Genomic DNA, 23,755 nt, shown 5'->3' on the forward strand with positions numbered 1-23,755 from the left:
TTGTAACGGTACTCGAGCCTTCAGTGTCTCTACACAAACCTGCTTCACAGAGAACTGCAGCATGAGTACAAAACAGAAGAAAATTATTTCACTGTGCTTAGAGGAATTTCACTTCTGCATCAGCAAACAGTGAAGCACAAGAGCAGTAAATCCATACAGCAAAACAATTTGTGCTCAGGACTTAATGTCTGTGCAACATATGCATTTCAGAATGACTGCTTTGGTCCAGTCCTAGTCTTACTTGTTATCTTTATGTGACCATATTCTCAGAGCACATCGTCCAGTGTAGTTTCGTCCACAATGAATCAAAGTTTGTGCTCTCCATGTATGCTTTCATGGGAATGGCTGAGAGATTCACCTCAAAAAGCAATCTCCTGAACCAAAACAAAACCCAACCTACGCTCCACAACCTAACACAGACATAGCCTAAGGATACCTATTCCCCAGTTTACAGTGCAGTTGCACTGAAAAATAACACTGGTGCTTCTGAAATGTCACTGCAGTAAGTCTGTGGTGCAACAAAACAATGGAGAATGTTTCAGACATACCCGTCAAAGACTAACCACTGGCTTCATTTGTTTTAATTCATGCAGTTCCTACCACCAAATAACTGCCTTTTCAAGTTTTTTTGTTTGTTGGTTTTAAACAGCTCTATCTTGATTCTAGCTCCACATCATAATATTCCCAGGAGTCCAGCACAACTGAAGCATTATTATTCTCCATCTAGTTCACATTCCTGCTACTCCTCCCCCTGTATTTAATGCATCTCACAACAGAACTAGTCAGAAGTCTCTTAGTTATGCTGCTACACAGTCAAACATAATATTGGTGATGACATTTACTTAGAACTCCAGATTCCGGAGAGCATCAAAGTTTGTCTCAGGAATAACTAGAAACTGGAGTCAATTTGCTCTTGTACAGCACCAATAGAAGTTATCCCCTTACCTCCTCTCTCAATTCTCAGTCTCAGTTACACCTTAAATTTCTTCAAAAAGAAGTCATAAGTGTTCTCAGTGATGTAAAACTGTATAAGATAGTGTCCAAGTACACGTGTTGATGTGCTTATTCCAGAAAGATTTAGAAGATCATCATTTAAGGAAAAATAAAAAAAAAGAAATCCAGGAACCAAACTGGAAGAAACTAAGGTAAGAGCTAAACATCACAAGCCATAACAGTATTTCCAAGCACTTTCAAAAGAATGGCCCCAAAATAACCCAGATCTTCAACTTTTTTTAAACTTAACAAAGGGAATGATGATAACAAAGGAAATGCTTTCCTCCAGCCAGCTTCGACTCTACTGAGAAAAACAGGTATCTTTTCCCCTTTAGTCACGTAACACAAATAACAATTCTCTCCTTGCATAATTTCAGCATTATTTCAACTAGCAACTCTCATTTAAACTAGTTTGCATCCATTAATCACTTCCCTCAAACAGAAACACTGTTAATTTTAAAAACAACTGAGAAGCTTCAGTGATGCATATTACCAATCTAGTATTTTTTCCACTCAACCCTCTGCTTGCAGCTTTCTCAATTACTATATCAGAAGTATGAATGCTCTGTTAAAGTGTTCAAATTTAGATGACAGCACATTTAAAGCTGTGTAATGAAGCCCAATTTTAAAAAGCAAACTAACATGACAGTGCTTTAGCATGAAAAGTATTTTCATCAGAAAACACTTTCAGCTTTCATAATTAAATGAGTACATATTCCTTAAGATTGCCAGAAGCCATATTCTCAAAAGGGTGCAAAGATGGTGTTCTTCAAAGGCCAAAAGAATTGGCTCTTCCTTCTTTAGTTAATTGGCCCTTCTTCCTTTGGTTTAACTTCTTATATCAGAATTTTTACTCACATTCAAATTGTAGTCACTTTCAACCATCTGTTAGAAAGAATACCAGTTTAAGTAATAAGTATATCAGAGTCTGATGCTCACCAATCAGTTTCACTCTTCCTGAAGACAGCAATGTGGGATCATCTTTTTTGACATTATTTATTGAGTCATCTACTAGTTCTTTGATATGATCAATTCCTACAACTTGTCCTTTGGGACCAACCTGAAATAAAAATATACAGTTGAATAAATTCTGCTAATTATGGTTTACTTATAGAATCAGAATTCCCATCTCTTCAGCCCATTTCTCTAATACGAAAACAAATCAGCAAAGTGGTAGTACCTTACCAATGCTATTAGTAACACTGCTTAAAATTATACATTCTAACCGCTACAAGCAACTACTAACTAAAGCTTGCCAGCTAACACTTATGTTTGTTACAGTAAACTTTTTAAGAATCAATTCAGTTAATTTAAAATATTAGTGGGGATTTCTCCTCTGAATTTTTGGAAGTCAAATTATACAATGAGTATATGTATTACATCCAATAAGAGGCAAGGACTTCAAGGACAAAGACTGGAACTAATGTCCTTCCATTCCAAGTAAACTTCCTTAAAAATTACATTGTGAATTATTTGTTTTTTTTCTAAAGAGAAAAACCTTATTTCAGAGAAAATAGTTAAGTCACACGTTTTGTTCTAAGTTATCTCAAGGGTTCTAATCTTTTAGAGTCAAATTTAACAGTTAACAGGGACAACTTCCATCTAACCTCTTGCATATGTGAATATTCATGAATTTACGAGGTTGGATAGTGACAGCACAAGGGGGAATGGTTTTAAACTGAGACGGGGAGGTTTAGGTTAGATATTCGGAAGTTTTTCACTCAGAGGGTGGTGATGCACTGGAACAGGTTGCCCAAGGAGGACGTGGATGCCCCATCCCTGGAGGCATTCAAGGCCAGGCTGGATGTGGCTCTGGGCAGCCTGGTCTGGTGGTTGGTGACCCTGCACATAGCAGGGGGTTGAAACTCGATGGTCATCGTGGTCCTTTTCAACCCAGGACATTCTGTGATTTCATATTTACAGCTCTCTTCCACTAGGAGAGCAGAACTTTTGAGAGCTTGTAACTCACAGGTGGTCATAAAAGATGTGTATATTTTCAGGGGAAACAGGTCTCCAAAATTAACATACTTTTTTTAAAGAGTATCACCCTAAAAAAAAAAAAATAAAATAGCTTCCGTTCTGGAATTGTGCCTTTATTCCAGAAAAAATATTTCAGTCTTGGAGAGAGGAGAAAAATAATCCAAACCATAGAATAAGAAAACCTTTTGCAGGATCCATTTCAAAGAACTCAATAGCAAAATACGTTCTGGAAGTCCATGTTGTCACACAACTCTGCCTTATAATGGCCACATTTGAATATGTCAGTAATGCTTCTGTATCTTTTATTTTACTCTTTCTAAGACATGAAAATTTAAGAAAACTCCCACCACAGTAATAATCAGCTTTTATGTTCCCTCATGAGCAAGTCCTACTTCAAAAACACAGAAAGAGCGGTACTACTTCTTCTATTTCAGTTGGAACAAGACTGGCCTAGCATGTGAAACAGAACAAGACACATGGCAAGTTTTCACTATAACACCTAGAGGCTACTGTTTGCAGGAATGTACCAAAAGCCAGCAAAATATACAATACAGGCCCTTCAGGGTAATGTCACAGAAATCCACACTAAAGTAAATAAAATGCCCTCTAGGAATGCTACAAGGGAGACTACTCTCGCAGGAGTAAAGCCGCCATGACATCAATGTGCACTCAGCAGCTTATGCCACAAATACCAGATGTTCCTTCTAGATCTCAAGCAGACTGAGAAGTATGGCCAGTAAGCATACCTCCAACTGAATTCTGATAGGAAAAGGCTAACTGAGGCTTGAAAGTACATCACCTGGAACAATGGTAGTGTGTTAGAAAGAATCTTTATACAAGAAGAAAACTGAGTCGGAGCAGTATGTACTCTTATCTACGTCCATTCAAGTGGTTGAAGTGAGATCTGTGTTACACAGTAATAATGCTATCGAACGGAAAAAAGCATTTGTTCAATGTGCTCCACAAAACGTGTGTTTGTAAGGCATTCCACAACACCACCAAGAAAGAAATTCTGGCGGAATTCCGAAGAGGAACATGACAGTCACACGGTGATAAACAGTGTGGTTAACCTTAGCAGAATTGAAGAGATTTCCTTTTTGTGATAATTCTGACTTTTTTTTCCCCTTGCACGTTTTCCTCAGCTTTTCTCATGCAATTGTTTTAAAAGAAAAAAAGCGCACAACCACGTGTCACAAACATCTTACCTAACATGGCATTTTATACATTCAACATTTCTAATGAATAAACACACATCTTTGATGAAAACTTCAACACTTGTAGGACTCAAATTCCTTACGCATGCTACTAGCACTTGTTGCATTTGATTACCTAAGCTAGACCGACTATAGAGTTGGACTAAAAACAGTAAGTTAAAGAAATGGCATTTAATATTTCCTGCAGACAGCAGTTTGATGAACTTATTTCACTTTTTTTAAATTTACTTTTTTAACGTGGCAGTTAGCATTCTTGAAAAACTGCACACAGACTTTCACTAATGTATTATTGAATCCTAAATATTCTTATCTAGCTCTTAATACGGCACATGAAGATTCAACAGATCAATGCTTGAAAACAGTAAAATTTAAGTAGTGAAAGAACAAATGAGAATTTGTCATCTGCATCACCATATTCCAAATTAACTTCAAAAAAAGAAAAAAAGCTCCAGCTTGGCAGTTTAGTGAAGTCCTCTGCTAGTAAAGCTAAGTCCTATAACAGAGAAGGAAGAATTGATCATATTCCACCAGAAAAATCAGTCAGGAAAAACTGTAGTTACAGTCATCATAAAACAAAATTTCTCATCTTTTTTTCTCTTGATGCTAAAGAGGATAGACTCGCTGAGAATTTCTTAAGCATAGGCTGAATAATCTGATATGAAGTTACTAGGAAAAGATGTAAAAAGAATATAAATAAGTACTAATTTTGAAAGTGATTAAATAGATTCTTGTACTTCCACAATAAAATAAATGGAAAAAAATGAAACTAATTTCAAAAACTATTTATACACATAGATATATAATTAACCTGTGGAAATAGGATTCTTTTAGGTCTCATTAAGCTCTCATCACAGTAGAAAAAGAAATATGAGCACATTCACAGCCACACAAGTTAAGATAAAAAAGATAAAAAATAACAAATACAACCTTTCTTCAAGTTATACAGCAACCATTAAATCAAGAAAAAACTTCCCATTGAGGCAGTTTCTTCATCACCGAAGGATTTACTGGACCCAAGCCTCAAGTATCAATACGATTAGAAGTGCATACTAGCCACACTCAGGAGAGTAGTTCATTTTCTGTGTAACCTGCTTCAGCCCACTGTAAGAAGCCCACTTTTACCCTTGTTTTTAATTCAGTTGTGCTGCAGTTCAAACAGTTTTGATGAACCAACACTTAAACTAGATTTCTCACCATCCGTGAAAAGCATGCTGTAAGGATTCCACTTCCAGATCCCACATCAAGAGCTTTGGCTCCTTCATGTAATTGATCGGACAGAAGTTCGAGAGCATATGCATGCTAGAGGAAGGAGACAAAATTTCAAAGTATTATCATTCTTATTTGATCCTACACATCTTCATTGCTTCAGTGTTTTGAGGCAATGCACAGAAGATTAGCCTAAAAAATTTCAGAATTATGTTTTCATTACATAAAAACAGCATACGAACTCCACAGGTAGTGAGTGGAGTTAGCTATATGATATAATCACTGTTGCTTCTTTTACTTCAAGAAAACTTTTCTTTTCTTGTTTGTGGAGAGAGACAATGGAATAAATTCAATTCTCTTCAGGTCTGATGGTTCTCAGTTCTCTGGTGAATATTAATTAGCCTAAGAGAATTTCTTATCATTATGCTATATACACTGGAATACGCTGAGACAGAAGCTAGTTTCATAGGATCAAAGAAAAATTATGTTGTAGGTAATACTGCCTGCACACAGTTACTCAAGGAAAAAAGAAGGTGGCTTTTACAAAGTCTGATATCCAAAACATTCACATATGAAAATTCAATAGTCTACATCATGAGCTGCTTTGTTTTCTTACACAGTTGACCAGTACACAAACTAAACTTGTCATATGCCAATCAATTCATTATTGAGACTAACAGGGTTGTTAGTTTAACCTCATCCTCTGGAATAGTTATGGAAAAAATGACCCTGGGAAATACTGAAATGCAGTTAAAGAACAGTGCAGTTATCAGGCAAAGTCAACATGGGTTCATGCAGAGAAAAGTCCTCCCTTAGTAATCTGATCTTTCTTTGATAAGGTCACCTGCCTGGTGGATGATGGCAAGACAGTGGACAGTCTTTCTGGATTTTGATACCATTCCTCACAGCATCTTTCTGGACAAAAGGTCCAGCTGTGGGATAAACAAGTTCATGCTATGCTGGTTAATGAACTGGCTTAACAGTAGAGCTCAAAGGGTTGTAGTGTTCAGGGCGACATCTACCTAGTAGGCTGTCACTAACAGCATTCCCCAGGGATCAATTCTGAACCTGGTTCTGTTCAATATATAAATGGTCTGGATGCAGGAATGGTGCACATCCTCTGCATGTTGTTTGGTGACACTGAATTGGGAACTGCTGCTGATTCTCTCAAGGGGATGAGAGGCCTTGCAAAAGGATCTAGGTAGATGGAGCACTGGGTGATCAGTAACAGCATGAATTTCATTAAACGAAAATGACAAGTGCTACAGTTGCAATGGGGTAATGTCAAATAAAAGGTGTAGACTGGGAGACGAGTGGCTGGAGAGGAGCTCAGCAGAAAGGGACCTGAGGATACTGGTGACAACAGGCTCAGTATGAGCCAGCAGAGAGCTCTGGGAGACAAGACAGCAAACCTCAATTTGGGGTGCATTAAACACAGGATAGCCAAACTGCTAAAAGAGGTAGTGCTGCCTCCTCTTGAATATTGTGTGCAGTTCTGGCCTCCACAATATAAAAAGGAAGTTAAGATACCTGAAATCATCCACAAGAGGGGAACAAAGCTGGTAACAGGGCCGGAAAGCATGTCCTGTGGGGAGGGGCTAAAGAAGGACATTTGAGTTTTCCAATCTGGAGAAAAGGAGGTCAAGAGGCGACCTCATTATGCTCTGCAGGTTCTTGCAGAGAAGGTGAGAGGGAAGTGCTAGTCTCTTCTCTTCCTGGTAATTTGCGACAGAACCCATATCAAGAGCACAAAATTGCACCAGGAGATGTTCCAAAAAAATTTCTGCACCATGAAGGTAGTCAAACACTAGAACAGGCTTCCTAGAGAGGTGGTTGATACCCCTTGTCTGTTAGTATTCAAGAGATACTATTTAGATAATAGCCAAAAGTTTAATTGCTTTTGGACAGTCGGAATAGATGATCTTTGTAAGGCCCTCCTCACTGAATCGTTCTAATTCTATTTTTTTTAATGCTTTACAGATAGTCATTATCACACTTCTACAGCTTACTCCCCTGATGGACACTACTCATCACTTGTCTCCACTTGGACTCCACCTGGAGTCACTGCTTTCTTGCTGCAACTATCCAATCAATTCTTTATCCACTGTAAAGTGCACAATTCAAATCCATCTCTCTTCAATTTGGAGATAATCACACGGTATGGGACCATGCCAAAGGCCTTGCAGCAGTCCAGGTAGATTACATCATTAAGTCTTCCCTTGTCAACAGATGCAGTCATTCCACCACGGAACAGAAACGTTCCAGTGCTTGACTACATCCAGTATGATTTCCTCACAACAGAATTTAATCACAATTTCCTACGTCGCATTGTTTGTCCACTGCCCCACATCCTATTACTGTGCATCTGCAGAAAAAGTCTGGCTCAACCTTCTCTGCACCCTCCTATTAGGTAATTCACAACCACATTACTGCCATCAATTCCTGGTTAAATTTGTTGTGATAAATATTTTTGTTTTGGGAACGTTTGTATCATCATAAAATCATCTACACAAGTTTAAAGCTTACCATATGTGGAGCACTGATTGTTGCTTGGAAGCCTGTAAAACAAGAAAGCAGAAGATTTGATTGTTGTTCAGACCATTGTTATTGATCTTGACTGTAAAATGCAATATCTTCACTGTTAGCCTCATTCAGGACATCAGTCACACACTAATGGTTATGTAAGTACTCTACTTCAGAAGTGAGTTAAGTACATCATCTGTAAGCTATGCCTCCTTAACTCTGAACAGGAAAAAACACAGTTCTATACTCGACCTCAGTTATAATTTCTACTTTGTGACTCTATCTCCTTGGCTTTATCACATGTGTTGAATTCAGATGAGCTGCGTTTCCCAGAATAACCTAATTTCTTTTTTTTTTTTTTTTTTCCTTCATGGACCATACATAAGAACCCAGATTTGTTAGTGAGTTTACGTGATGGGGACCCTCTGAAGACTGACGTCTTTTTTCCCCCAGACAGCACATAAACCTATGAATACAGAGTTATATTTGTTCCTTTAGAAATGTATAAATTTTTGAGTACATACTTTAGAACATTTTATTTCTTTAATGTCCCTACACAAATCAAATCCAATTACTATTATAATGCTCGCCATCCAGCATGGAAGGGAAAGGAGAGGAAAAAAAATAATGATCAAGAAAAGAAAAAAGGAAGCACATAAGTTTAATTAATTCTCCTGCCTTGGAATGATAAAGCTAAGATCTGGACAAGAAGTTAAGTGTCCTACAACCATCAACAGATTCTCCCATTTAAAGCCTATTTTTGTATAAAAAAACATCTCATGTAAAAATCTGAAGAGCATTGTACTGATCTCTCATGAACCATTTCTGTAAAGAGAGAGACTGTTCCTGAAGTAAATTGGATACAAGTGGTTTATAAATATTTAAATATCAGCTGCATCACTACAAATTGTTGTAGCATTAAAAAAAATATATACTTACACATTAATATTGGCCAATAACAATCTATGGATGTATTTAAGTATGCCAATTGTGTCCCATAAATTCAAAACACATAGTTAGAAGAGATTGAATAAACTGATAAAGAACTAAGATGGTTCGAAATAAGTTTGCACATCTATTACAAAGGCAGTCACCATTACACAAATTAGGACGGAGCATTTCATAGAAACTGACTTACCTATAGATTGAGGAGAATCCATATAAGGGTTGTATTTTGCATAGTGGCAACGGTCTGTGGCCAGCATTACTTCAAATACCTTGTCTGATTTGATTATTCCATTTTCTATAAATAAAACAAATCACATTGAAGGCATTCTGTTCCTCAATGCAAGAACATGCAAAATACATTAATACACTCCTACCACTGTGAGAAAACACACTACCTTACTCTCCCTAGTACTCTAACCCTCATCACCTTAGAAGTTAAGCTATGATCCATTGCTCAAACACTGCTTAAGACAGCGAATCATAAGCAAGACTCTCCCAGAAGCTACAGATGCAAAGATGCAACTCCTAGAAACACTCAGTTCCATGCACAGCTTTGATATTCCCGAAAACATATAAAATAAGAAATTCATACTACTCTATACAATAAACAAGGTTTACTTATTTTTTTTTAAGTGATCAATTATTGAAAAATAAACAAAAGCAGGTTAGCAGAAACCATAGCATCCCTGCTCAGTATTTTATTTTCAAGTCCTGTTTCTCTTTTGTGTTGGCAAAAGAAAGAAGTCCCTTGTGAAGAAACTCCTACAGAATGAGAATTCTTACAATGGGGCAGGCTGAGGTCTAAGATTTTTTGTATTAAAACATTCTGAATCTGTCTCCTCTTAAAAATAGAAGGTATACAAAACATCAGAAACACTGAGCAGTGAAGTTACTTTCTTTCTTTTTAACATTTATAGATTTAAATTCTGAAGATATACTTACAAGCAACAGAAAGCAACAAAAAAACAAACAGAAGAAACTAACCAATCACTTTCATTAAAAAATTCAGGATAAACTCCAAATAATGCTATTGCAATGATGGAAGCTTTACTGAGTAGCATATTAACTAACTAACTTTATTGGAAAGTTTTACTTAAAAGAAAAAAATAAATAATAATCTGAGCGCTTTCAAAATCTAATACAAACTGCAGTAATTCAAAAGTAGGATGTGTGAGTTCTTCCAAGATTATCTTAATTGAAGTCCCATCAGTTTTAGAGAGCTACCAACACTAAGACATCCGTGACCAGGCTGCAGCTAACTTTTGCAAAGGCCTTCCTGACTGTTTACAGCATGCTCCCATCAATTACTCTTATCAAACATGGTTGTGGGTTTTCTGAGTTTTTTTTCTTTTGCTCAACACCCATCCCCAATATCCACCACCTGTGCCCAGTTTCATTAGCCTATAGAACAGAGAGCAAATTGGTACCCCACGACATTGTGCTCTTTGTTCTAAAGACAAAGTATCACTTAGAAATGCAATAGCAATATGCCATCAAATTATTAGGGAAAATAACAATGCTTTATAAAAATGGTCCTAAATAACAATATTTTTCCTTGATAAACCCTAGAAAACTCATAAGCTCCCTGCAGTTTGCATACATTACACATCTCTTGTGTTTTGACTCCATTCAGAACTGCATGCTACAGTCTTAGAGAGAATTCCTCATTTCAATTTATGTTTTTTAATGTGAGAGACAACAGGCATTTGCAGCAGTAGTTCATAAATTGACATCTTTTCCAACCTTGTTGATTTTATACTAAGCAAAACCGTACCCCAAAGTAAAAGAAAAAATTTAAAGACACTGTGCCAGCAAGCTATTGGGTAAGATAGTCATGAGGAAAACCCAAGGAAATACAGGCCCATCAGCCTGACCTCAGTGCCAGGAAAGGTTATGGAGCAGATTGTCTTGAAAGAGATCATGCAGCATGTGTGGGACAACTAGGAAATTAGGCCCAGCCAGCACAGGTTCATGAAAGTCAGGTCTTGCTCAACCAACCTCATCTCCTTTTCTGACTGAGTGACTCGCTTGGTGGATGAGGGAAAGGCTGTTGACTTCAGCAAAGCCTTTAACACTGTCCCCCACAGTGTTCTCACGGAGAAGGTGGCAGCCTGTGCCTTGGACAGGTACACGCTTTGCTGGGTAAAGAACTGGTTGGATGGCTGGGCCCAGAGAGTTGTGGTGAATGGAGCTAAATGCAGCTGGTGACTGCTCATGAGTTGCACTCCCCAGGGGTCAGTGCTGGAGCCTGTCCTGATCAATATTTTTGTTGATGACCTGGATGAGGGCATTGAGTACATCCTCAATAAGTCTACGGAAGATACCAATTTCGGGGGGAAACAATGATCTGCCTGGGGGTAGGAAAGCCCTTCAGAGGGATTGGAACAGACTGTATCGCTGGGCTGAAGTCAGCAGGATGAAGTTCAACACAATCAAGTGCTGGGTCCTGCACTTTGGCCACAGCAACCCCAGGCAACACTACAGGCTTGGGGCAGAGCAGCTGGAAGACCATGTGGTAAAAAATGCACTGGGAGGTACCAGTCAACACTCAGCTGAACATGAGCCAACAGAGCACCCAGGCAGCCAAAAAAACCAATGGCATCCTGGCTTGTATCAGAAAGAGTGCAGCCAACAGGAATAGGAAGGTGATCATTCCCCTGTACCCAGCACTTGTGAGGCTGCACCTCAAGCACTGTGCTCAGTTTTGGGCCCCTCACTACAAGAAAGACCTTGAGGATCTGGAGCACGTGCAGAGAAGGGCAACAAAGCTGGTGAAGGGTCTGGAGCACAGGCCTTATGAGGAGTGGCTGAGGGAACTGCGTCCAGCTCTGGGCTCCCCAGTACAAAGAAGACAGGGATCTCTTGGAAGAGATCCTCATGAGACCAAGAGATCCCTCCTCCAGCAGAGGGCCACAAAGATGGTGAAGGGCCTGGAACATCTCTCCTACGAAGAAAGGCTGAGTGAACTGGGTCTGTTCAGCCTTGAGAAAAGAAGACTGAGAGGGGACCTGATCCAGGTCTATAAATATCTAAGGTGTGGGGGGCAGAATGGCGAGGCCGGACTCTTTTCAGTGGTGAGTGGAGACAGGACAAGGGGAAACGGCTGGAAACTGCAGCATAGGATGTTCTGCACAAATGTGCGCAAGAACTTCTTTACAGTGAGGTTACGGAGCACTGGAACAGGCTGCCCAGGGTGGTGGTGGAGTCTCCTTCTCTGGAGATGTTCAAGACCTGCCTGGATGCCTACCTGTGCGACCTGCTGTAGGGAACCTGCTTTGGCAGGGGGATTGGACTCGATGATCTCAGGAGGTCTCTTCCAACCCCTACAATTCTGTGATTCTGTGAACTGGGATCGCTTAGTCTGGAGAAAAGGAGGCTCAGTGGAGACCTTACCACTCTCGCTCTCAACAGTTGCCTGAAAGGAGGTTGTAGTGAGCTCTGAGTGGGCATTGAGCTCTTCTGTGTAACTAGTGAAAGGACAAAAGGGAATGGCTTTAATTTGCGACAGGTGAGATTCAGGTTGGACATTAGGAAAAATTTCTTCTCCAAGAGTGGTCAGGCACTGGAATGGGCTGCCCAGGGAGGTGGTGGAGTCACCCTGGAGGTGTTCAAGAAACATTTAGGTGTTGTACTAAAGAACATGGTTCAGTGGGGAAATAGTGGTGGTAGGTGGATGGTTGGACTGGATGATATCAGAGATCTTTTCCTATGATGGTGATTCTCTGATTCTACAGTATGAGAAAAAAAAAATAAGAGCTCCCCCAACCACTTGGAATCAGCTATATGTCAGTTGGTAACTAAACTAGGGAGAAAAAAAATGTACATATATACATACATATATATATATATAGTTAGCATCTCTTTAGATATCATCAAGAAAGTAGCTTTTCTAAAATAAGTGTACCTAAAAATGAAAAGAGAGGCGGGAAAGCTGATTATAACAGGAGTAAAATGTTCCAGGGGGATGAGAGAGATACAAACAGGCAGCTGAAAAGCATTCAGGAAAAATCTAAACTAGCTATTTACTCCTTTATGATGCACTGTGCAGACAGATTGATAAGGTAACCATCTGTTCTTTCCTTTTGTGCCTTGGGGAAACCAATGCGCAGAGTATAAACAGATGAAGCTTCCAGCCTGAAAGAACTGATAAACATGTCAAGGGAGGCCCTGTGATCGGGCAGACAACCTCCCCCATTTTTAGAGGACCCTCTCTATAATTCCTGAACCATAAGATTTTTTCCCAAGCCTCTTTTTTCACACTATCCTATGACCCGTCCTGCTGCCACCCTCCCTTTTTCCTTTTACAGAACCGCACACCTGCACGTTCTCTCATCTGCTTGTCATCTTTCTACTTAAAGCATTGCTAATTAAATTCCTTTCTCAGCATTTACAACTTTTCTTCCGCCTGCATTACATTACTTTTCTTATGTATTTTATCCACGCCTCTCTCTATCTTGTTTTTATCAAATTTTAACAGCTCTGTGGATATTTGTACAAAATAAAACCCCACATTCTGTTTCAGCAGAAATATAATAGGGCAATTATAATGGTATAATTGTCCCCCTAGAAAGAAAATTAAATCTGCTTTCTGGACTTCTTTGCGTGTTTGGAGAACACCAGAATACAACACACACACACTCTTTCAAGTGCTATTCAGTCCTATAGGATAGGTCTACTGCAGTGCTATTCTACTTATGTAGAAGTAATAAAATTTAGGAAGTGATTAAGAAAAGCAATCAAGAATCTAACCAGTAAAGTTAATATTGACTATGTAGTATTTTCCCCAACATTGATAACAAATAAGATTTTTCCCTAGAATCATGATTAAAGTTTCTGCGTGTCTCTATATTTAAGGTACCGAACTCCAATGAAAGCTCTTTCCTTCCTGAAGAGTCAATCCCAAGAAAACTAACAATGAATATCTTAATTCCATCTGGGAAGAATCTCTTCTCAGATTCCAAATTGCTAAGAAAACACATATCACCTAAAAAAAGCCAGTGCAGGGAGAGCATTCTAATTTCACACTGCTTCTAAATGAAAAAAACAAAAAACAAAAAATAAGATAATTAAATTCTTTATTATTAAAATTCCAAAGCAAGATGTTTTCTAAATCTTAGAAGGGAGCTATATGTCACAGAAAAATCATTTACAGTTAAGTATATAGAGGCTGATTTTCCTTTCCAATGACAAGCATGCACTGAAGACTTGCTAGCTGAACAAACTGCTCAGCTTCAAGATACTCATAATCAGTACTAAAACTAAATCACAAATTATTAACTGCTTGCAAGCAAATACAAATATGCAAACACACTAGTCTGGAGCTTAAAATATAACGTAAGCTCTATTTATTAGTGATATCAGCACAACTCAAGATTCAAAGGGACAAAGCTGAAAAGTAACCAAGAAGAAAAGCACAGCCCGCAGAGTTCAAAAGTTATTTTGTTCAGAAGCTGTGGCACCAACAACTTGACATAATTGGAGCATGTTTTGAAAGCTCTACTCCACTTTTTTCCATGAATAACACAGTGAAAACAGGAGAAGAGCTCATGCAGCAGTCCCTGGGTTTGAAGGTATAAATATTACCACTGTTGAACACAATCTTGGAAACCAGGCAGTTGAATGTTGGAGAAAAAAAAAAAGCTGAAAGCTTGGAAAGATAAGATGAATATACAATAAGCAAACAACTTATCCTTTTATTGAGCAATAACGCTTCAGCAAAGTTATCTTAAAAAGAACAGCCTACACGAATGATTAACCCTCACCATCGATCAGTCAGGTTCTCAACATGCTCAAAACATACTAGCAGTCAACATTCACACTAACACTAGTTTGTAGATTACAAAAAGGATGTCTTGTTGCTGCATGATATAATCATAGACTACCCTGAGCTGGAAGACCCACAAGGATTCACAGAGTCTGGCCCCTGGCTCCAAACAACATCACCCTATTGCAGCTACATCAGAGAGCACTGTCAAAACGCTCCTTTAATTCCAGCATGTGGGGCCGTGCCCACTGCCCTGTGCAGCCTGTTCAATGCCCGCAGCCCTCTGATGCAGACCCTTTCCCTAACCCCCAGCTGCCCCTCCCCTGACGCAGCTCCATGCCGTTCCCTGTCGCAGTGACAGAGAGCAGAGCTCAGCGCTGCCCCTCCACTCCCCTCACAAAGAGCCGCAGCCGCCATTCAGGGCTCCCCTCAGCTCCTCTGCTCTGGGCTGAACCAACCCAGGGACTTCAGCCATTCCCCATACACCTTGCCCTTCAGATCCTTCCCCATCTTCATCCTGCGGACACACTTTGATACCTTTTATGTTCTTCCTACACTGTGGCACCCAAAGCTGCACATGGTGCTCAAGGTGAGGCTAGCACACGTGCTTACAACACAAATCTTAACTGGTCCTGCTGCAACGGTCTGTCACAGCTGAGTAACAGCTGGTCAAACACATCCTATTTCTAGTTTACATAAACAAAATGATCATGCAGATGCCAAAACTGTTACACTGGGACTTTTCTCAGTATCCACATACTTCAATTTTTCTGGATGTTACCTTCACTGTAGCCACTGCAAAATGTTTCACTTGCAGGGACAACTTTTCAGTTTAACAGTGACATTATCGTAACAGAAATCTTAAATCATACTGAAGTCTTAAAATTTGGTGCAAAGCAAAGATAGTGCAGTACAGCAAAAGATGAAATCAAGTAGATTAAGATTACTCAAGTGAGAGCTAACAGTTTCAGACATCACTACATGAACCAGCCAAACCGTCCAGCAACTTCCACATGGAAGGCAGGCTGGATGAGAATGACATCTTGATTTTCAAACAGTGTAAAGCTAGTTAGTTCTAAGCAGCTCGTCAACTGAGCTTTTTAGGTTGGAATCCTTCTGTTGGGGAGAAGGAGGAAAAAGCTAATAAAGCAATTCAGTTACAGAATTTTATGTCAGTAACAAGCATTGTAAGCTTTCTCTGTAAGCCACAAACAAGACGACTGTGATTGTAACATGAAATGATGGATCAGCACCTTGAGATCCAATAAAGGACACTGGCCCCAAAACATACAAAGTTCTTTCTATGCTAAAGTAACAAAGCACATGCTCACATACAAACATTTTTTAATCCATTCATACATACAAATCTCTTGATGCTTTGCTGACAACATACAGAGCATCTGCCTCAAACGTTCAGCTGCTGGCCTGCTATTTCTAAGCCTTGTCAGAGTGATAACACATTATTCAAACAGAATATTGTATACAGCTCACAGGAAGAAATCAATTCAGAGTCTGCAGTTCAGAGAGAATGATAACAAAAACACTGAGGAAAGAAGGAGATAAACAGATCTAGACTTGGAATCCAGAAATACATGCTGTTGCTCAGAATATGTACAGGTAAATCCACATAGGAGCCAAAAGTTTCAATGCACCAAATATATATCCTCAAGATCTCGTTAAATGCAAACGTACCTTCAAAAATTTCACTTCTATTTTATGAGAGTACTTCATTTCTATTTAATAATTATCATTTTGAAACCAACCCATCCATTTTGGTATCACAGAATAACCAGCTCTCTATTCATTTTCAAGGATCTGAAAGTCTGCAAATAACTAATTTAGGCATATTTAACTATAGCTTTCAGTAGGAGGGAACAATACAGCTAATGCCACAAAGTAAGTATCAACAATTTCCTCCTCTGGGGATGGGACAAGAGAAAGGTAGGCTATTTCTTTGCTTGTAGTGCTACAGTGTGTCTTTACTACAAAAAACATCTGTAATACAGCCACCTTTGTTGAACTGCTATGTTAATCTAGATCTGTATCAGCATTCAACTGAAGAAGCTGTTAAGAGCGCATGAAAGAATGATTTTACAGTTGGGTTCAGCCTGCAAGAGCATGGAATGGCACTTTTCAATACATTTTGACAGTCCAAGTGTGGGAGACTTCACCTATAAGCGCATTTTATCCCTCTACTTTTCAGAAGGCTGAGCTTCACTTAAAATTCATGTGGGATGTCAACACTAGAGAGTTCAATAAAAAAAAAAAGTGGGAGCAACCATCAGCAATAACAAAAACTATTATGATAAACCTAGCTGGATAGGACAGACAGGTATAGAGCTCTCCTCATAGCAAGGCTTCACCAGCAGCTTTAACAAATCTCTAAAGAATAGCAGATATTGAATACCTTGCACCTTAAGGAACAGATTCCATACAACATCTTTGCTCACTTGTTTTCAGAAAACATAATGTTGTCAAAACTAGCAGCTATACTGCAATAGATGTTTACTTTCAATGCAGTCTCATTAAAACAGCCACTAAGTACAACGAAAGCTAAGGGAAGATTAGAAGAGCGGTAAAGCGCTATCTGAACTCGTAGGGCATCCAAGCACGATTTGCCATTCTGAACTAACTAGTTCCCCAGTGATGAAATATGCCTCAGAAGTCTTGTGAGAACAGCTAACATAGTTCCCATAGCACCTACTGCTCCATGGTAACTCCGTTAAGGAACACCGCCAAGCTGACATACCTAAAACCGCCAGTAAGCCAGCCACTGTGCTGACCCACCCAGCCATCCCAAGCTGAAGAGACAGAGCTATAGGTAACAGTATAATATTTACTGACCATAAAGCAACATGCTAAGATACAAACTGACAAAAGGCTGTCACACTAGCAGAAACAAAGAACTTCTAAAGCTATGCCTGTATGATCACCTCTTCGGTATTTGACAGTACCAACATTTAAACCCACTTTGTGCTCAATTCCAATGCCATGTTTTCAGACTCCAGAACCTGAACGCAACTCAAGACAACTCAGTAAAGATGTCACTTCAGAAAACTATTGGCCTTAGCCTCTGAAAAAGTTCACTGTGTCTTTGCCAAAACTTGGTTATGCCAATCAAAGTTAAAAGCATTAAGAGCTTTTTACTTTTAAGAGTTCTTTACTTTAAACATTATCATCATAACACTAACAAACACAGCTTGGAGGTGTTATATTCCATAGACAACCATTCAAAAAGAAAACCAGCATTACGTGGTTTATTCCCAAGCATACTAACAGGTCTTAAGGAGCATTCCATGCTACACCAAGGTAGAATAACAGCAGCATTTAAATAAAGGCTTGGAGTTACACTGAAACTAAACCATACCAGATTTTCACTTTTTAGCATGCTTACAAGCAATGGTAATTACCTGCAAGGGATAGATTTACAGAAATTACTTCCATTCTGCCACGGATTATTAGGCAGTTTCAGACTGTTCACAAAAGTTGCATTATGCCTTTAAACCCAACCAGAGCCAAAACACACCTTCAACCAAGCAGAAGTACTAAACATTTTTAAATTAAAATGACTGATTCTGAAGTGTTGTGATATAAATAAGCAGCGAGAAATATACATTAAGAAAAAAAACACTGATTTCCAGGTATTCCATTTTATTGCCATAAACTACAATGCTTAGTCACTCAAACCTCAACACAGTGCACGTGCTGAAGGGAAAACTGTTTGCTGAATACAAACAGCAGGCAGCATAATTGTTTGTAGGTCGTGGGTATTAAATTTGGGCTGCATTTACTGGCTTATTTTCATTTCATTTGCTATTTCCCCGATCTGTGCTCATCCCATTTACATTAGCCTTCTGTACACAAAATTAGTCAGTTGCGGAAAGGATTTGAATGAACCAGAGGAAATGACACAGCGGGAAAATAAACAAACAAACCAATAAAACCACAGAACCCAAACCTGAGGAACAACCATGCTCAGCTCTCGCTGAACCAAGCTTAGGCTCAGCAAGGCCACACACAGTGCTGTCCCATTCACGGCACCTCCCTGAAACAAGCTATCAAACTCTGTGCAATCCGCAGTGTCTCATAAATTACAGCTTCTAACTTTTTTGAAACAAGACTACGGATCTGTTGGATGACAGAGAGAACTGAATGAAGCAGAAAACAAGCACAAATACGATTAACAACATTATGCAGCTCTTAATCACGTTCAAGTTAATTCATCTTCACATTTAAACCCAAAAACGTGGATTCAAAAATACACATATCTTGTTATAACACCACTGGCACAACACAACCAGAAAAGCAAGCAGAGAAAGACTGTCATATGGCAGCACACCGTACTGTCTGGAGGAGAGAAATAAAGGTGTGATAAGGAAACCTAATTAACTTTATGGATGGTGAGTTGGACAGGAACCAAACCTTGAGTTCTGCAGGTGGAAAAGAAAAGCTGGTTTCTAAGATGTTGGTGCACAAAGTAACAGGACTTGGCAAGAGCCCATGTATGAAAAACAAAGGGGGATTAAAATGATATAACAGTGAGGCGAGACAACAGTGGCTATCTGGAGATAAAGGGGGTGTGGGAGGAGAGAGAGAAGAGATTCAGAATCCAAAGATTCTCAACCAAGTAATATAATAGTAAATTAGCCATCCATCCATTACTGAGTCTTTTCTTGATTTTCAGCATCCATTTGTGCTACCTTCACAGCACAAAGGAACTTTGGTTATAGCTGTGAACTTAAAGACGGCCAACTATTTCTGCCTTTAATATGATCTACAACTCTCTAGCAATCTACCTTTAGATAACTCCCCAGAAGCACTGCCTACACTTTAAGTATTTCTAGAGGTGACGTTTGCAGACATGCACTCAATTATATCTTTGCTTCTTCTCAGCTGAACTTAAATAATAGCACTTTTTCAAACAACTCTTAATGCTTGAAGAATCAAAACGATCAGGAAGAAAAAAGCGCTTGAAAACAAAGTAGCTGAGCACCTTGACGGAACAAGGAGACGAATTCAAGGGCAGCACTCTTGTTGGACAGGAGAGTGCTTTTTAAGCAGGTTTATTTTGTGTATTGCACAAATTGTACACCCCCAACGCCTCAAATCAACAGAGCAAGAATATGTAATAAGCAGCTAAAAAAAAATAAAAAAATAAAAATCAAAAGAACAAAAAGCCACGTAATACTCTTCAGTCACTTGTCTCTACGCACTAAAAAATCCTCCCATTTCCAGGGCCTTCTTCATTAGTTTATTCCTTCTAAGACATGAAAACAAAGATAAGGCTTGTGAAGAACAGTTGCTTATATCTGCATGCAAATGCCACAAGCACTTAGCACCCTCAGGTTGGAAAAGACCTTAAGGATCGTCCAACCACTTAGTAGTGCTCTAACTTAATTCTTGTTACCTCTACAGAACAATCCAACTCCATAGTTGAGGCAACACTGGAATAAGAATATATATTAATATATCTTCATTAAATTAGACCTTTTCTCTTTGTTTTTTTTTTGCCACAAAATAGAAGATAAGTAACCGTCACTAACAAATTACGTGAAAGAGTAGCCCTCACAGCTGGTTTAAAGCACAAGAATATACAGCTCACAGGAGTTTTCCAGTGATGCTTTTACACAGAAGTAAAACAAGTACTTCCCACTTTCCCCAGCCCACTCACACCCACAGCAAAGTTTACTACTTCTCTAAACATAGCAGTACAGCAGCTTACAGACATTGAGGAGTTTGAAATGTTTTTTTTTTTTGCTTGTGGCTTTTTTTTTTTTTTTTTTTTTGCCTCACAGAAGAGAACATCACAAAAGCTCACCCTTACAAAAGGGTAAGAAAGATCCAGTCTTAGTACATATCCTCCTACACATGTGGCTCTGTAGGCACGGGTAGGAGACAACCAGCAGCATAAGGGCAGGAGCAAGAACAACTCAGCCTTTGCTGCAGAAGAACACATCCTGCGTCACTGCAACTGGAGTTATTTAATGTATGCAAACTACACAGTTACTAACTTACACACACGATACCCCACACACTTAAAGAACATCAAGCTAACCAACTGATTTGTATTTCTACATAGAAATGCTACACTGCTCAGCTGCTTTTAGAGCAAATAGCAAAATACGCTGAGGGATCTATTATTCAAATAGAATTTTCTAGATCATTTCACTCTTTCAGTAACCAATGATTTTTAAGCTTGTTGATAACATGCCTAACAGAAATATATACCACATAAAAAGGTATTTTCTTCTAAACTTCTCCCCAACTTTCAGCAACAAGTTATGTATGACCTTACCTGGAGCACCACATCCAAACGGTTTTTAAACACATCCAGGGATGGTGACTCAACCACCTCCCTGGGGAGCCCATTCCAGTGCTTAACAACCCTTTCTGTAAAGAAGTGTTTCCTGATATCCAACCTAAACTTGCCCTGGTGTAACTTGAGGCCATTTCCCCTCATCCTTCCACCTGTCACCAGTGAGAAGAGACCAACTCCTCTCTCGCTGTAAGCACCTTTCAGATACTGGAAGAGAGCAATAAGGTCTCCCTTCAGCCTCCTTTTCCCCAGACTAAACAGCCCCAGTTCTTTCGGTCTCTCCTTGTAGGGCATATTCTCCAAGCCCTTCACAAGCCTTGTTGCCCTTCTTTGGACCTGCTGCAGCACCTCAATGTCCTTTCTGTACCCCAAACTGAACACAGCACTCAGGGTGAGTCCTCACCAGCACCAAGTAGAGGGGCAGGATGACTTCCCTAGTCCTGCTCACCACACCATTCCTGATACAAGCCAGGATGCTACTGGCCTTCTTGGCCACCTGGAATCTACATCATCACTGAAGTCCCAATGAAGCCAACAAAGCACCTGCCAGCAGCACAACCCTGCTGCAAGATCAAAAGCACCTGTGCTTCAGCAGTGATTTATTTCCACTCCGTGTTAACATCACTCAAAATATTATGAGATACACAGGCAAAACAGAAGGGAAAATTACAGAATGCAACTTTTCAGGTAATTACAGTCACTTAAAATTTTGAGATTGCAGTGCTAAACTTCCAGCTTACTTTCCTCTTCCTTTACAAGCTGCTGTTGTTGCATTCTCATAGTGGCTTTTAACTTAAGAAAAAAAAAAAATGCATTATTTGCAAAGCCCTGAACAGCTTCCATGTGTTGAAACAGCCATTGTTTTCTTCAGAAACAAAATGAGTTTTGCCTTCAGGTTCTCAGAGCTGTAAACAACTCTGGCAACAATGACTTTTTGGATATAATTTGGAAGTCTGACATCCATTCTACATTCTATGTAAGGGACTTCATGACAGAATTTCATTAAGGCAGTATTTCTGTCCCTCAGAGACAGAGATGAGGGGCAGAACGTTGAAACTCACAACGAGAGGATTTGCTATCTATTTGTTAAAGTGGGGATTTTAATGTCAAACTGAAAAATTACTTCAGCAAGTATTGCTCTGCTGAGTGGAAGATTTCTCAACAGTGGCAAAAGAAAATGCTGGAAAAGCTCTCAGGATCAGAGCATCCATCACAAGCAGGCTAGAGAAGACATCAAGAATAGTTCTCCCTTGTCTCAAAACAAGAAGGCTAGATAGATAAAGGCAGCACTGAAACACAAGGCGGCTGCCACAGCACAGGCTCCAAGCCTGGATACATCCTTTCTCGCCTGGAATTTGTGCATTTGAGGACAGAAAGGCAACGAGCGAGGGTAAAGATGTGGGACGCTACAGGAGTATCTAACAAAGACGAAGAGCAGGACAACACGACGCGGTTATCTCCCCGCGTGACCCCGCAGCGCCCGGCTCACGGGAGCCCAACGGCGCGGAGCATCCTGACAGCGCCGCCCGTCTTCAGCACGGGGACGGCACGAACCGCCAAGGCACGGAGCGGCAACAGGACGGCGAGGCAGCGGCTCTGCCCCCCCAACACCCCCCGGCGGCCCCAGCTGACCCTCGGGAAGAGCCGCCGGGCGTCGGGGCCACGCCGGTTCTTGGAACCTCCCCAGCGGGCCGCCGTTACGCACCTTTCGCCCAACGGACGCGCCCGCTCCCCCTCGAACCGCCCCGAGGCCCTGGAAGGGAGGTCGCCGCGTCCTGCGAGACGCCGCCCCGGGACGCCGCCCGGCTCCGCACGAGAGTGCGGGAGAGGGGACCCGAGGGAGGCTGACGACAGCCGCGGCCCCGAGGCGCTCCCCCCGGGACCGCCGCCAGCGCCACCGCCGCACCCCCCCGCCGCATCTCCTCCCGCACCGACGACCCGGGCCCGCCCCACTCCAGCGGCCGCCGCCCTCGGGCCGGCACGGCGGGCGGGAAACGCGGGGACGCGGCGCCGCACACCCCCCGGCCGGGCGCCGCCCTCGCCTCCTCCCCCCGCCGCCGCTCCTTGACAGTTGGCAGCCGGGCGCGCGCCGCGGGAACTCCGGGCGCGTACGGCCGAGCGTAGCCGTTCCCGGCCGCGCCGCCGCCGAGGCCCCCCGCCCTCCCCGCAGACTCACTGCGGAGGTTGTGGATGAGCTCGGAGTGGCTGGCGCCGCCCGACTTCCAGGCCATGGCGAGGCACACTCTGCGGAGCAGGTAGAGAGCCGCCTTCAGCGCCGCGACTGCGCACAGCAGCTTTCCCAGGAAGGACACAACCTCCAGCGCCGACACAGGCGCCGCCTCCTCGCCGCCTCCTCCTCCTCCCCCCGTCGCCGCCGCTGCGGCTGCCGCGCGCCCGCCGGGGGGAGGGGCCACGCGCCCACCGCCCCGCGCGCCCGACATGCTCCGGACGGTGCCGCCGCTCCACCGCCCCGCGCCGCGGACCGCGCATGCGCGCCCGCCGCCGCTGGGCTGCGCGGGGGCTTCGAGGAGGGAGAGCTCCCCCGGCCGGGGTGGGGCGCTGCGCACCGTGCGAAGGGGGGAAGAGGAGGGGGGGTCGCGGGACGTGCCCGCCGCCACGGCGCGCGTGGGCGGACGCGGCTGCGGTGTGGGGAACGGCCTCGTGCGCCCTTACACGAAGGCTGCGGCCCCCCCCCTGTTAACGGGGGTTGATTACCAATATGCCCGACGGGGGAGGCGGCAAGCGCTCGCTTCGGGGTGGGTTAACGAGAGACGTACTGCAACTGCGCAGCTCTGCTCACTGAACCTCCCT

The 23,755-nt window shown here is 41.5% G+C and overlaps 1 protein-coding gene across 2 annotated transcripts in view; it reads right to left on the bottom strand.

The window, feature by feature from the left end:
* The window catches only part of PCMT1 (protein-L-isoaspartate (D-aspartate) O-methyltransferase), a 35,606-nt gene extending 12,345 nt beyond the window's left edge, over window positions 1–23,261 (bottom strand). For both annotated transcript variants that reach the window (XM_042878152.1, XM_042878160.1), the window contains exons 1-5: window positions 23,121–23,261; window positions 9,055–9,159; window positions 7,920–7,951; window positions 5,382–5,486; window positions 1,933–2,053 (exon numbers count right to left, since the gene is read on the bottom strand). In XM_042878152.1, coding sequence (XP_042734086.1) covers window positions 1,933–2,053; window positions 5,382–5,486; window positions 7,920–7,951; window positions 9,055–9,159; window positions 23,121–23,175 — 418 coding nt within the window. In that variant the 5' untranslated portion in view covers window positions 23,176–23,261. The remainder of the gene's footprint in view (window positions 1–1,932; window positions 2,054–5,381; window positions 5,487–7,919; window positions 7,952–9,054; window positions 9,160–23,120) is intronic.
* Window positions 23,262–23,755: the final 494 nt, after the last annotated feature.

The sequence above is a fragment of the Lagopus leucura genome, unplaced genomic scaffold (assembly GCF_019238085.1).
Source record: "Lagopus leucura isolate 7727_CA_CO unplaced genomic scaffold, USGS_WTPT01 Super-Scaffold_73, whole genome shotgun sequence".
Classification (NCBI taxonomy): domain Eukaryota; kingdom Metazoa; phylum Chordata; class Aves; order Galliformes; family Phasianidae; genus Lagopus; species Lagopus leucura.